This window comes from Mesoplodon bidens, assembly GCF_964165515.1.
Source record: "Mesoplodon bidens genome assembly, chromosome: 3".
Classification (NCBI taxonomy): domain Eukaryota; kingdom Metazoa; phylum Chordata; class Mammalia; order Artiodactyla; family Ziphiidae; genus Mesoplodon; species Mesoplodon bidens.
This window is the reverse complement of record NC_138178.1, coordinates 59,379,410-59,395,431: the sequence shown is the minus strand read 5'-3', so window position 1 is coordinate 59,395,431 and position 16,022 is coordinate 59,379,410. Positions and strand designations below refer to the sequence as shown.

Sequence of the window (16,022 nt, the reverse complement as noted above, 5' to 3'; positions counted from 1 at the left end):
CTCCTCTGTCCTCTGCATTTTCAGCGGCTTTCTCTCTTCTGGTGCTTTCCTCACAGCCTATGAACCAGGTCAGATCTCTCCCATCACTTAGAACACAAACACAAATAAAAAACAATAGCTAAAAAAATCAGGGCTTCCCTGGTGGCGCAGTGGTTGAGAGACCACCTGCTGATGCAGGGAACACGGGTTCGTTCCCCGGTCCGGGAAGATCCCACATGCCGCGGAGTGGCTAGGCCCGTGAGCCATGGCCGCTGAGCCTGTGCGTCTGGAGCCTGTGCTCCGCAACCGGAGAGGCCACAGCAGTGAGAGGCCCGCGTACCGCAAAAAAAAAAAAAAAAAAAAAAATCATAATTTTACCCTGAGAACTGGCCCCCATTAGGCTGATTACAAAATAATTTGAGAGCCGGTTTTATCAAAAGAATATTCTACACTTATTAGCTTCACTTTTTCACGTGTTCAATTCTGTTTTTTTCCCCAGAGAGTAATTTTTTAAAGTTTTAAAATTTTATTATTATATTATTATTATTATTATTTTTGGCTGTACTGCGTGGCTTGTGAGATCTTAGTTCCCCGACTAGGGATTGAACCCTGGCCCCAGCGGTGAAAGCACTGAGTCCTAACCACTGGACCATTAGGGAATTCCCTAAATTTTATTATTTTTATAGTTATCAAAATAGGGCTTCCCTGGTGGCGCAGTGGTTGAGAGTCCGCCTGCCGATGCAGGGGACACGGGTTCGTGCCCCAGTCTGGGAAGATCCCACATGCCGCAGAGTGGCTGGGCCCCTGAGCCATGGTCGCTGAGCCTGCGTGTCTGGAACCTGTGCTCTGCAATGGGAGAGGCCACAGCAGTGAGAGGCCCGCATAATGCAAAATAATAATAATAATAATAATATGCGCTCCTCATATAGGACTTGTAAAGTTCAGGAAAGCGTACCGAAGTCTATAGAAAACCCAATAACAATACCACCCATATTCTTACCCAGAGGCAGCTAAGAATAACAGTTTGAGCACATTTATTTCACATTTTACCTAAGGGTACTTACTTTTCTTTCTTCCTTTTTTTTTAAAAAAAATTTTTTTGGTACTTACTTTTCTTTTTCTTCATGATATTATACTGTATACAGTTTTGACTATTGACTTCTTTTTGTGCTTAACATTATATCATGAACATTTTCCTGTAGAATTAAAAGAAACTCTTTGAAAACATAAAATTAAAAAAAAATTTTTTTTGGTAATAATTTTTTTTTAGATGGAGAATTTTAATTAATTTGGCATATTTAAGACCCAAAAGATAAAGTGGACAATGTCAGTGTATCTTCAGCCCTTGTCTTAACAGGTGAATGAACACAACTTGAAACACAGGTGAATCTTGCTGGTCTATGAGACAGTGAAGGGAGCTTCTCAGTATTTAAATATATTAATATAACCAGTTATAGAAATCTAAATATAAAACCAATCTCCTATAGGGTTTGAGAAGGCATTCACCATATCCCTGAAAAGTTTAACATTCCTTATTCAAGTTTAATCATCTCTCTAGAAGGGGAAAACAGGGATAGTACTTGCTGAACCAGAATTACTATCAAAATTCAAAAAGCTGACCATATTCATTTAGCCACAAGCCAATCTTATTTAAATCAGGACAGAAATATTACATCAGCTATTCATGATCTGAATTCTAGTGTATGAGATCAATTTAAATATGGTATACATAAAAAGTCATGAGACACTTGTTTCATAATAAATAAGGCAGTGGCCAACTATTACTCATTAGTAGCTTTTTTGAGATAAGCTATCAAGTCTGCCCTTTCTCCCTTCTTCTTAATGCCAGCGAAGATCATTTTTGTTCCAGGGATGTACTTCTTGGGATTCTCCAAATACTCCATGAGCGTCTCCTCTCCCCAGGTGATGCCTTTGTTCTTGTTGGCATCTGTGTAAGTGAATCCGACAGCCTGACCTGTCTTTCGCCCAAACAGACCATGGAGATTGGGTCCAGTCTTGTGCTTGCCTCCCTTTTCCACAGTATGGCACTGGGCACACTTCTGAACAAAAATCTTCTTGCCCTTCTCAACATCACCCATTTTTAAATCGTTCTTTCTCCGTGTACGACTAAGCCGTTCCCGCTCCCAAGCCAAACGTCCCGCTTTCTCGGTAATAATTTTTTAAATTGAAGCATAGTTGATTAGTAATGTGTTAGTTTCAGGTATAAGCAAAATGATTCAGTTCCATTTATGTATGCACATATACACATATATATTCTTTGATTTCAGATTCTTTTCCCTTTTAGGTCATTATAAGATATTGAGTATAGTTCCCTGTGCTATACAGCAGGTCCTTGTTGATTATCTATTTTATATATAGTAGTATGTATATGTTAATCCCAAACTCCTAATTTACTTCTCCCCCAAAGTTTCCCCTTTGTTAACTATAAGTTTGTTTTCTGTGTCTGTGGGTCTATTTCTGTTTTGTATATAAATTCACTTGTATCATTTTTTTGAAAACACACTTTTTTTTGTTTTTTTTTCTTTTTTTTGAGGTATGAGGGCCTCTCACTGTTGTGGCCTCTCCCGTTGCGGAGCACAGGCTCTGGACGTGCAGGCTTAGCGGCCATGGCTCATGGGCCTAGCTGCTCCGTGGCATGTGGGATCTTCCCGGACTGGGGCATGAACCCGTGTCCCCTGCATCGGCAGGCGGACTCAACCACTGCGCCACCAGGGAAGCCTGAAAACACACTTTTAATGGCCTCATAGTATTTCATCATATGGATGTACCGTATTTTACTTAAATACCTAAATGTTGAATAATAGGCCATTTCCAACTTTTCACCATCGTAAGTAAGAGTGTGGTTTGCTTTGTCCATTTTAAAACTATCTGAGGATGGATTTCTAGAAGGAGAATTATTCCCTTAAACAAAAATAGGTATTTCTGAGATTCTTGATACATATGTAGTTAAATTGCTTTCCTGCAGTGCTGGACCAAGATGTGCCCTGCCCAGCAGTGATTTCGAGCACTCCTCTCCCAGGTGACTGTGGTTGACCCTGATCCATCATCAGATCAGTCCTATGGATGTGAAAGGTGGGTGTGGCTTTCTGTGGGTTTATTTTGCATTCTCCAAGTGCTGCAGGATAGTCCATGATATGGACGTGCCATATTTTATTTAACTATTCCCCTTTTACTCATCCTTTAGGTTGTTTCTAATTTCTCACTATCATAACTAATGTTGCACTGAATATCCTTGAACATAAATTATTTATTATCGTTGATTACCTCTTCTCTTCCCCCCATATATCCACAAGGCTTGCCCCCTCCATTTTTTCTGGTCTCTGCTGCCTGTCACTTTCCTGAGGACCCTCTACTAAACAATCCCTCTACCTGTTACTCTCTGACCCCCTCCCAGTGCTTTATTTTTCTTCTGCATTATCACCACCTGACATGTTGTTTATTTATTTATGGCCTGGTCCCCACCATTGTAATGTAGCTCCACAAAGGCATGGATTTTTATCTGTTGTTATAAAAATAACATATGTTCATTAAGTCAGATTTATAAATGGAAAAAGATAATAAAGGGTACCAAAACAATGGTTCCTTTTTTGATATGTTTCCTCTAGTGTCTTTGGTTGTTGTTTTGATTTTAACATAATTAAAATCATACTATACATATATATGTACACACATACACACATATGTATATATATAGTTCTGTAACAGCTTTGTTCAATTAACAGGGTACCTTATGTATTACACCACAGTCTTTGGAATGAGTGTGTATGTGTGTGACCATTGACTATTGTAATACATGGTCATCAGGGTTCTGCTCCCACCACACCAGGCGTCTGTACAGGAAAGGCTACTTCTGGCCTCCTGGTCTCTAAATGCATTGCCACTTTTCAGTCTTCGTGTAAATGCTTGACCTTCAATACCTTTGAAATGACTTTTGAGTGTTCTCTGTCCTGGTTTTCCATGACCATCTTCTTTTCCTCCTTTTTTTCCATTCCAGCAATAATTTGGTTTTGGAAGGTAACATTTTCACTTAATATAAATTTAACACCCCACAATTTATCACTTATTTTTAGCTCAGTGTGGCTTGAAAGGAAGTTTACAGGACTAAGAATTTTAGGGCAGATGGGAAAGTGCTTTGGGTGTTTTCTAAAGGGCACTAGGAAGCCCTCTCCATCCTCATAGCATCATCCATCACAGGCTTGCTGCTCCTTCCTTCCCTCCCCCTTTGTATTCTTCTTTTTTTTTGCGGTACGAGGCCCTCTCACTGTTGTGGCCTCTCCCGTTGAGGAGCACAGGCTCCGGACGTGCAGGCTCAGCGGCCATGGCTCATGGGCCCAGCCGCTCCGCGGCATGTGGGATCCTCCTGGACTGGGGCATGAACCCGTGTCCCCTGCATCGGCAGGCGGACCCCCAACCACTGTGCCACCAGGGAAGCCCCCTTTTTTTTTTGACTGATTTTTTAAATTGAGGTAAAATATACCTAAGAATTACCATTTTAACCATTTTTAAGTATACAGTTCAGTGGCATTAAGTGCACTCACATTGTTGTACACATATCACCATCATCCATCTCCAGAATGTTTCTGTCTTCCCAAACTGAAATTGTATACATTAAACACTGACTCCCCCTTTCCCTATTCCCCCAGGCTCTGGCCACCGTTGTTCTATTTTCTATCTCTCTATTTTAGGCTATTCCAGGTACCTCATATAAGTGGAATCATACAATAGATGGTGTCCTTTTGTGTCTGGCCTATTACACTTAGCCTAATGTCTTCAAGCCTCATCTCTGTTTCCTTGAATATTTATTGTATACCTGCTGTATGCTGCTTCTACACCTGGGCCTGGGTATACTGAGGAGATGTGACTGGGGCAGGTAAATGCCGTCAGCTGAGACATCAGGCATTAAAGCCCATAACAGGGATTAGCCTATCACATAGTTCCCAAGCTCACGATCAGCACAGAGGAAAATGGATAAAGGGAAGGTGAAACTTAATAGAGGGAGTGGAGGAAGAAAGACCTGGAACATTGGCTGGGGGAGAGGGAGGCATGGGTGGGATGGGGTGGAGATGAATTTGGTTAAACAAGAAGTCCTGGGAACTTCTTACGAGTGAGGGGTGGTGGAGGGTAGCAGTGTCAAGTCTATATTCTATGTGCTTAAAATCATAAGATATTATGGCTGAAAGGGAGCTGAGAAATTCGCGCCTACCGTCTCATTATGAGTGGTTTGAAGAAACAATCACAGTCCTCACTTGACCCCCTAGGACCTGATCCTGGAGCCCTGTGCAGAGAAAAGTTGCTCTGTTGTCAGTTAGCATGTATCCTTTCAGGTCTTTTCCTGTGCTTTTCCATGTATGAATGTGGACATACAGAAATCTGCATGTTTCTCTGGGTACACAGGAGGTTTGCGCCTGCTGTAGCCTAAATGGAGTCACCCTCTATGTGTTTTTTTGGCAACTTGCATTTTTCATCCAACAGTATATCCTGGAGATCATTTCATAGAAGTATTTATAGAGCTACTTTGTCCTTTTTAATGTTCCCAGAGTACTCCATGGCGTGAACACTCATTTGGATATTGGTTTGGCTGCTTTAACAAGACCACATAGCGGAGGTTTAAACAAGGCAGGAGGTATGGTTTTCATGTGAGAGCAGGTGGTGATCCAGAGGTGGGCAGCTCAGCTCCATCCCCTCTTCCAGGCACCCAGGCTGCTCCTGTCTTGTTGCCTCCAGTATGTTGTCCCCATCTGCGTGGCAGAAGCTAACTCACCACTCTTGAAAAGGGGAGCCTAGACCCTGGGAAGAGGAAAGAGGAAATGCAGGACAAGCAGTTCCCCTTTAAGTGTGTGATCCAGAAAATGCACCCATCACTGGCTATTTCTATCCTGAGCTTTTGTCCTTGGCTGCAAGGGAGGCTGGGAAATGTAGTTTAGAGGTGCACGTTTGTGAGCCCTGCTAAGACCAAAAGAAGGGGGAATGGGCATCTGGCAACAGTGACCACAATGACAGTCCTTTCCACTGTGTGTATGTATCTTCATTTCCTCAATCATTTCCCTGTGAGTGGATCTTTAGATTTATAAATGAGACCCTGAGGCTCAGGTGAGGTAGTGATCTCACAGTGAGCTGGGCAGAACTTGGGTCTCCTGCCGCCAGTGCAGTGTTTTTTCTCAAGCACTGTTTCCTGGCCAAGCCCTTGGTGCCCAGGGCAGCCTCCCCAGGGTTCTCTGGGAGAGCAGTCTTTAGGTGGTAGCGGGGAAGAGGTGGCCTGCAGGCAGGGAAGGCGCCTGTGCCCCTGCAGACTGACCCAGCAGACGGCTCCCCGACCTGGCCCGGGCTACAGCTGCCTGCCAGTCTCATGGTAGCCGGGCCTGGGCTTTGGTTGGGGCAGCCTGTCTGGTCAGGTATCACAGCCAGGGAGACTGGTGCTTGGCTCAGCCTGGGTCCCAGGTCTCAGCTTGAGTCCAGAGTGGACACTCCTCTTGCAGCCAGCCAGGCCTCGATGGGACTCGGGCTTCTCTTCACTGCCTAGAAGCCGATGTGGCCTCACCTCAGAGAGTACCAGGGTGCATGGTGCCCCATGAGCTCCCCAAGGCACACCATGAGACTGCCTAGGCTGGGGGAAGTACCGCTCTCCTCAGACCATCCTGTGCTCCTTTGCACCATCAACCCTGCCATCCTAGCACTGGGCTCAGAGGTTTAAAATAAGCCCTGGCAATGTGTCTGAAAGGGGTGTGTGACAACTTGTACCATGGCCTGTCATGTTGGCTCTGATTGACAAATGCCACGGGGAAGGTGAGAGAGCTCACAGCCGTAGTGAGCCCTGGGATCACGCGTAGAGGCAACGCTGCCTCATGACCAGGTCACAAGCCACACGCCCCTCCCCAGAGCTGGGATGGCTCTCACCTGCAGGTCACAGGCTGCCTGGCTCCTGTAGCACCCAGTTGGCTGGGCGTTGGGGGGAGCAGAGAGAAAAGGAGGGAGGAAAAAAGAGGGGAAAGACAAGGAAGGAAGATGAGAGGGAAACAGCAGGGAAGGTAATTGGCAATCAGCAAGTTACTTGAGTCTTCAATGACTAAGGGGGAAGTTGGAGGGGGGGAAGTCAATCAGAGACTGAGATAAATTATGGTGACACAGAGAGGTCCAGACAATGACATGGAGACATGATGAGAGAGAGAAGGGGTGTGAGAGAGAGAGAGAGAGAGAGGGAGAGAGAGAGAGAGAGAGAGAAACCGAGGAAGAAATGGGGGACAGAGAGAAACAGGGGCAAAGAGACCCAAAAAGAAGGAGATAGGAGGGCAGCCCAGCAGGGCAGGGTGGTTGGATTTTAGGGGACAGTCCTTTAATCCTGTCTGAGAACAAAGTCTCCAGATCCAGTGAGCCTGGTGCCATCACTTTGGTCCCCAGAGGTGAGTCAGACGCTCCTGCCAGGGACAATGGTGGCCTTTTTGATGAACCCAGAAGGAGGTCCCTGTGGCCTAAAGATCGATTCAGGTCAAATGGCTGTAATTGTTCTGCCCAAAGCAGGAGCAGTTAGATGATTTAAAACCAGAGATAAAGAGACACACAGAGAGAGAGAGAGAGCGACAGAGAGAGGGATGAGATGCCCGAGTGTGACGCCCCGCTGCTGCCCCAGTCCCCGTGGCTCGCAGAGGGCCAGCTCAGTCCTTGCCCATCTCCTGCCACTTGTTAAGACACCAGAGTATCTGTGGATATTCCTTCAGGAATAAATGAGCCTTTGGGTTACAAAAGCTGCCCTTGGACATGGCTGATTTAAGAAGAAATTAGAAGAAGTTGTGCCGTGTCCTGTTTGGCCCTCACCACCCAGCACTGTGGAAGTGCTCCACTTCCACTTAATGGGGAAAGAAATTGCAACAGGGTTTGTCAGCCTTTGGGGGAGAGGGCAAGACCAGCTGGGATCCCATCCCGATTCCAGCCCTGCCTCCACATGCAATGGAGCAAGCCCCTTCCTGCTCTGAGCCTCAGTTTCCCCATCTGCACTCAGAGGTGATCAGGCCTGCAGTGAGGGCCCTGTGGGCTCTGCTCTAAAGCTGTGTGTCTGTGCATGAGCACAAGCCCTCAGCATCAGCTGGAAGACAGGCAGCATGGGGTCCCCAGGCTAACCGGCTACAGCTGCCCTTCCAGGGACCCGCCAGCTGGGGAGAGCCACCTTCTCCGGCACTCCTGGCTCCCTCTCCTGGCATGTCCAGCTGACCCAAGGACCTTGCAGAGTCACAGAGCTGGAAGAGGTTGGACTCCAGGTGTCACTACCTAAATGTGTTACCTAAATATGTTCTTAGAAGGGCAAGACTGAGGATGTGTCCTCTGAAATCAGACACCCTTGAATTTGAATTCCAGCTCTGCCACTTCCTATCTGCATGACTTCAGGCCATTTAACCTGTCACAGCCTCAGCTTTCTCATCTGTAAATGGGGATAATCACAGTACCTAAATCATAACACTGTCGTGAGGATTAAACGAGATAATGCAAGTAAAGTGTTTAGCACAGTGCAAGGCACAGGGAAAGTCCTCAGTAAATCTTTTGTTGTAATGTTTAATATGCGTATGTGAACATATGCATATATTTGGATGAATCAATGAATGCACATTTATACATAGCATGTCACAAATGCTTGATAGATTGGAGAGGGATACAGCAAAAACAGAAGTTTGCCTTCACCCTCCCTCATCCTATTCCTCTCTTCAGAAGTGCCTGCTGTTAGGAGTTTGTGTTCTTCCAGACTATTTTATAAGCATTTATATACTCATGTGCTAATATAAAAATACATGGTTTGTTCTGTTGGCAAAATAGTATATGTATTCTTCTACGGTCTGCTTTTTCTTTTATTTGCTTAACAATGTCTTTGCAGATACCTTCATTTTTTTTTTCACATAGATCTGTTATTGAACTCAGGTTCAGCAGCTTGTTGCTCAAGAATCCAATACTGAGAGACAAGTATTGGAGAAAAAGGAAAGACAGCTTTATTGAAGAAGCTAGCAACCCTGGGAAGAAGGTGGACTCATGTCCCAAAGAACCAACTCCTCACTTCCCAGGTTTTGCTGAGGGATTATATAAGGAAAAGAGGAAGGGGCTATGTGCTGAGGAGAGGGTTACAGGGTGTGTGATTAGCTCATGGACATTCTTCTGATTGGTTTTTGGTGAGGTAACTGGGAGCCAACATCGTCAACCTTCTGGTTCCAACTAGTCTGGGGTCTACATGCTTGTGGGCAGCATACAGTTAACTTCTTCCACCTGCTGGGAGTTTCAATCTCTGCAAAACAGCTCAAAGGATTATGGCTCAAAATATTATATGTAGCTCTTGAGGAGGAACTAAAGGTCCTTGACTTCATCTAATGGGTAAACTACTCTTATTTTGTCTTGCTTGCCAGGTTTCCTTTGTTTCTGCATATTCTCATTTCTCTGATTAAATTTATTCTTTGGAACTTGGGGAAGGCCTAGGAGGCTAAAGCTTTTCTACAGACAAGAGGCAGGTGGTGGTGGGGTGTCCTGTCCCGGGAAGGCCCCATAGGGTCCTGTTCAGTTACAGATCTATTCCATTAAAAACTAGATCTTTTGTGAAGCGTTCTATAATACATATTATCAGTTTGACCACTCTCTGTGGATAGACATTTAGTTTGGTTCTTTTTTTCTTGTTACGGCGATACAGTAATGACTATCTTACATATATTGCTTTGTGTATAGGTGCAAGTATTTCTTTAGGACGGCTACTCAGAAATTTCTTGCTTGAAGGGTATGCACATTTAAAAATATGATAGATTATGCCAAGTTGCTCTCCAACAATGATATTCTAATTATATACCTGCCAGCAACACATGAGACCATTTCTTCAATCTCCCTCCAACACTGAATATGTTCCTCCTCCCTTCCCCCAGTTTTTGCCCCATCTGATAGGTGATAAGCAATATCCCATTACTGCTTTAATTTGCATTTTTCTGACTACTTGCAGGCATGAGCATCTTCTCATGACTTATTGGCATTTCTTTTTCTGTGAGTGTCCCTTTCACATTCTTTGCTCATTTTTCTACTAGATTGTCTATTTTCTTACTGATCTATACACACAATTTATATATAAGGGGGTTATTATTTCTTTGTCTTTTATTCATGTGGCAGCTATTTTCTCCTAGTCTGTCTCTTGTCTTTTGGCTTTATGTTCCCCTCCATCATTTTTATGACACTTTTATGTGGTCAAATTTATCAGTTGCTGTTGAGTCCTGAATCTTTCAAAGATATATTCTTTCCCCAAGATGATATTTTCTTCTAATACTCTTATTGTTTCATTTATTATGTTTAGTTCTTTAACCCATAGGAATTTTTTTGTGCGGCATGGTGTGAAATTAGAAACCTAACTTTACTTTTTTCCCCAGTGGCTACTCTGTTTGTCCAAGACCATTTATTCAATAGTCTATACTTGTCTCACTGATACAATTTTTCATGTTGATCATGTAATGAAATACCATTTCTACTGGGTTGAAAACTGGCAGCTCTCAGACCAGACCTAACTCTCATTTGTTGACATTTAATTGCGTTCGTTGTGTTCATTATTTTGAATAATATAGTTATATGTTTTGGAGACCTTTCCATATTGGCACAGATAGAACTTCCGCGTCGTTTTCAGGCTATGTGGTGTGTTAGTGCTCACACTGCACTGTATGGAGAGACCATCATGTATTTAATCACACTTCTATTGATAGACATTTGGGTTGTTTCCAGTTTTTTTTCTGCTACAAACAATGCTGCAATAACTTGTACAACCTGTTTTGCAAGTGTTTGAGTGTATCTGTAGGATAAATTTTTAGAAGTAGAACTTCTGGGTCAAGGGTGTGAACGTTTATAATTTTGAAGACGTTATTAAATTGCTTGTCACTGTGGTCTGGGCCAGGTTATACTCCCATGGCCAGTGTCTGAGAGGGCCTGTTCCCTCACACCCTCATCAACTCAGTGAAGTAGCAAAATGTTCAGTCTTGCCAATCTGATAGATGAAAACTGGTATCTCATAGGAGTTTTAATTTGCATTTTTCATATTATGAGTAAGGATAAACATCTTTCTGTGAATTTCTATTCATAGTCTTTGCCAATTTTTCTCTTGTGTTGTGTTTTTTCTAAAGGAGCTCTTTGTATATTAGGTTATTTTTCCCTTTGTCTATTACATGAGATAGAAGTGTGTGTGTGTGTGTGTGTGTGTGTGTGTGTGTGTGTTTTACCAGATACTCATTTTCTGTCTTTAATTTCATGGCTTTTGCCATTAAGAAATTTTTTTCTATGATCAAATTTATCATTTTTTTTGTTTTATGGTTTTTAAGTTCTTTTAATACTTAAAAAATATTATCCACTATAAGATTACGAAAATATACTCCAGTGGTTTTTCCTCTTACTTTAAAGCTATTGCTATTAACATTTAAATGTTTGATTCGCTTATTTAACTCATTTATCAAATATGTATTGACCACAGAATGTATGTCAGACACTGTTGTAGACACAGAGGATACAGTAGTGACCAAAACTGTCAAAAACACCTGGCTTCATGGAACTTACATTCCAGAGTGGGAAAGCAGACAATAAACAATATAAATGAATGAAATAAATGGTATATTAGATTAGCTGGAAATTATTTTGTGTTGGGTGGAGATACAGATTTACCTTTATTTTTTCTTACATGTCTTACCCAGTTATCCCTATCACTTATTGATGTAATCCATGCCTCCATCTTGCCAGTTCATCTTTATCATATTTTAAATTCCCTTATGTATTTGTGTCTATTTCCAGACTTTCCTTCTGGGTCCATCTCTCTCTCTATTTATTCATGTGTGAAACTTATATACTGTGTTTTCCTATCTGCTAAAGCTGGCCTTCCCCATCCTTTCCTCTGCTTTTTCAGAATTTTCCTATTGTTGCTTGTTTATCTTTTCCTGTATGCACTTTATATTCACATGTATTACTTTAAAAGTAATACTCGATTACTTTTTATCTAGATTATGTAGACTTTTTGTATAGATTAACTCAGAGAGATTCAACATCCTTATGATGTCGTGTTTTCCTGTCTGAGCACATGGTACATCTTTCCATTTGGTTAAGTCACCTCTATATCCTTCAAGAGAATTTTAAGTTTCTTAATTTAGTTCTCACACACTCATACCATGTAGACACATTTTCCCAATACCTAACAACATTGCAAAGTTGAGAGAGGTCATTTTTTTTTCAAATCTGGATTTTTTTTTTTTTTTCGGTATGCGGGCTTCTCACTGTTGTGGCCTCTCCCATTGCAGAGCACAGACTCAGGACGCGCAGCCACAATGGCCATGGCTCACGGGCCCAACCGCTCCGCGGCATGTGGGAATTTCCCAGACCGGGGCACGAACCCATGTCCCCTGCATCGGCAGGCGGACTCTCAACCACTGCGCCACCAGGGAAGCCCTCAAATCTGGATTTTTTTTTTCTTCTTGTGAAAAATGAGAAGATCTGGCAATGCTGCGTCCATGTCCTGCTAGGCAACAATTGATTGCCCACCTGATAGAGGCTGGCCTGTCACAGAGAATGTGTGCTCCCAAGATCACTGTCTGGTTGTACACAGGGCTCACCTCTCGAATCAGTGTCTGGTCCCTACGGGCATTGGGGTGGGAACCCTGAATCAGGAGCTTCTACACTCTCATGTGCAGACACATCACTGTGAAGTCACTGCCTGCACTCTCTAGGTTTGCCTGCCTCACCTCCCTCTGGTCCCTGAGCTGCTTTCTCAGGAGGGTCCTCTCAGTGCTGCTCATGTCTTGTCTCCTGACACCACCTCCCACCTCAGCCTCCTGGGGTTGGAGGACCAGGTTCTGCATGCCCCCTGGCATGAGCCATGGAGCCCAATCTGGCCAGAGCAGAGACTCTGATTCTTAGTGCTATTTCTGGGCTCAGTGGAGGAGCCCAACCACAGACATAGGTTTGGTTCCCCTAGCAGCTGCTCATTGATGACAGGGTCTAGAGGTTCAGAGGATTTAACACCTTGGGTGGAAAATTCTGACCAATGAGAAAGAGAAGGTAGGAAGGAGATAGCGAATCAATTCCTTTTATTTCTTCCCTGCTGACAGACCATTCCAAGGAGCAGTGGTTCCAAATAGCCTCTTCAGATATATCTGGTCTCTTTTTGTTCCTCAGTTTTTGAAATTGTGGTAGACTACACATAACATAAAATTTAGCATCCAGCCTCTTTTTGTATAAAGATGCGCCCATCTCAGAACACACTGCCTTGTACTTACTTTCCCTCTGTATTGTTTTCCTAGGGCTGCCATAATTATGGACCACAAACAGGGTGGCCTAAAGCAACAGAACTTTATGCTCTCACAGTTCTGGAGGTCAGAAGTCTGAAATCAAAGTGTCCATAAGGCCGGGTTCCTCCTGCTGTTTCTAGGAAAGGGTCCTTCTTTGTCTCTTCAAGCTTCTGGTGGTTGCTGGCAATACTTGACTTTCCATGGCTTGTAGACACATCACTCTGATTTCTGCCTCCCTCTTCACATGCCTTCTCCCATGCGTATCTATGTATCTCTGTATCTCTCTTCTTATAAGAATACCAGCCATTGGATGTAAGGACCACCCTAAGTGGTCCAGTGTGACCTCATCTTACCTAATTAAGATCCCATTTCCAAATGATGTCCCATTTGGAGGTTCTGGATGGACATGAGTTTTGGGGGACCCTATTCAACCTAGTACAGCTTTCTTCTTTACTTTCTTTTCTCCTGCCCTCACTCTTACTGCCCTGGGGTTATACTTCTTCCTAATAAAGCATCAGCACGCAAGCTTGCTTTCAGGTTTTCCTTTCTAGGGAAACTGCAGTAAGAAAACAACCATATTCCAGAAGAACCTTCTAACACATAGATTTCATTCCCAACAAGGAATTTGGCAAACTCACTCACAGCATCTTTCTTTTCTTCCACAAACATTTATTACACATTGATTTTATGTTAAGTTCTGTGCAGTCATGAGAAAACCCACAAGAGCAATTTTGGCTAGATCAGGGTTTCTCAAATACTTACACTGTGGACCTACAAGCCATGTATATTTTCTTATAAAAACCGCAATAATGTGCAAAAGGAGGAGATGGGGAGGCCTAGAGAGAAATTAAGATATAAAGAAAGCTGAGTCGAGAAAATGGCAAAAAGGTCATATAATCATGTCTTTCCAATCACTGAATCAAGGTTTAGGAAAAAATTCAGGTCTTCCCTGGTGGCGCAGTGGTTGAGAGTCCGCCTGCCGGTACAGGGGACATGGGTTCGTGCCCCGGTCCGGGAAGATCCCACATGCCGCGTAGCAGCTGGGCCTGTGAGCCATGGCCGCTGAGCCTGTGCGTCCAGCAGAGCCTGTGCTCCGCAACGGGAGAGGCCACAACAGTGAGAGGCCCGCGTACCGCAAAAAATAAATAAATAAATAAATAAATTCAGAGCTGGCTGATGGTATGTTAGATGCACTTGTAACTGGTAAAGGAGTCTGTTCAATATGTGTCAATTAAAAAAAACATTATCAACCTGATGGGGTGGGTCTCTAGTGATGTGCCACAGGACTCTGGCTTAAATGCTGACCAGTCTCTGTTTTAATCAATTAAGTTGATGAAGACAGAACAACTGCTTGCCAATTTTTTAGATGCCCCGAATTTGGGAAGGACAGTAAATGCATTAGGGGAAAGGTAGCGTGCATGCACACCTTGACAGTCAAGATGGAAGGGGCACATCCAATCAGATAACGTTTAGTAACATCGAGGCCTACATTTGGGGCCCCATAGTCAACTTCGCAATCCTGGGTGCATGTTCAAAACTGGCAGCAAGGGTGGAGGGAAGTGGAGGTGGGGTGGCAGGTAGTCAGCTGTTAGCTTACAACAGAGAGGGTATGGTTGCGTAGCATTAAGAGAAGCACAGCATTCAAACGTGGGAGGAGGGAGGCATATGTGATGTTTGCTGTTCCGCCAGCATCTGGAGGAGCCCGGCCCTGGGTCTGCTTCGTGGGAAACAGAGCAGGAGAGGAGGCCTGCTTCTGTGACAGGGGCTGCCTGGGAGAGAGACAGTTCCCTCAGGTTCGAGGTCAGAATTCTGAACACCTTTCCACCTGGAGAGCCTGTTCTACAGGGTAGGATTAATTAACTAATTAATTATTTCAACAGATACTAATTGAACTGCACTCTGGGCCAGTCGTTGGCTAAGTGTTGGGGCAAAGCAGTGAACAAGGCAAACAGATCCAGGTCCCCACGGAGTGCGGTGCAGTGCAGGTGACAGCTATGGGACAAGAACTGCCGAGGACCGTGCCTCTTATGCAGATGTGCAGGGTGTTCTGGGGTGCACCACAGGGACCCATGTCAGGGCTCAGAGTGGGCTTCCCTGAGGTCATGATGATGGTGTCGCCTATATCCATCATAGTCGGCTGGAAGATTACATCTAACTACCTTGAGCCACACTGCTTTTCCAGGAAAATTATCCTGAATTCAAATGTGTTTTCACAGCCAGTCCTGTAATGCAGCCGCCCAAGGCTGAGCATGGTCATGCCTTGGGTAGTTGGAGTGGACCGTGCAAGAAGCCAACAGTCAAGGGCCTGGGCTAGACCCAGCTCTGCTACAAAACTCTCTGTACAACCTCAGGCAAGTCCCTTCTTCTCTCTGGGCCTCAGTTTCTTCATATGTAAAAAAGAGGATCCTTAGATCCAATGACGCCGTGGACTTCAGTTCTGTGATCTGGGGATTCCCTGTTAAACAGCACCCTCCCGTGCGTGCACTTGCACACCCATGTTGGGATCTGTCCCCAGGCCCCTGTCCCGTGGCCTCCCCACACTCCTCGCTCTCATTGACTCAGCCAAGCATTTAAAGGGTCCGTGACTTAAAGGGGCAGGACTCTGCTGGCTCCAGCTCCCCTAGCAGAATCAGGGATAGCAGAGGCTGCCTGCTGGCCCTCCATGTAGCAGGCATTGATGAAGGGCCAGGGACCCTCTGAAAGGAAGGAAAGAGGGAAAATGATAGACTCTCTTCCTGTCCCAGATGGAGGCAGTGAGATCTG

At 44.2% G+C, this 16,022-nt stretch overlaps 1 protein-coding gene across 1 annotated transcript; it reads right to left on the bottom strand.

Annotated features, from left to right (window-relative positions):
- Positions 1-1,707: 1,707 nt before the first annotated feature.
- Positions 1,708-2,140, bottom strand: LOC308614194 (cytochrome c). The gene has a single exon (XM_081228413.1). The coding sequence runs from the start codon at positions 2,076-2,078 to the stop codon at positions 1,761-1,763; it is 318 nt and encodes a 105-aa protein (XP_081084539.1). The 5' UTR covers positions 2,079-2,140; the 3' UTR covers positions 1,708-1,760.
- Positions 2,141-16,022: the final 13,882 nt, after the last annotated feature.

What these genes read in the sequence shown, in the direction of transcription:
- LOC308614194 (XM_081228413.1), bottom strand. Translation starts at nt 2,078, where the DNA reads ATGGGTGATGTTGAGAAGGGCAAGAAGATTTTTGTTCAGAAGTGTGCC.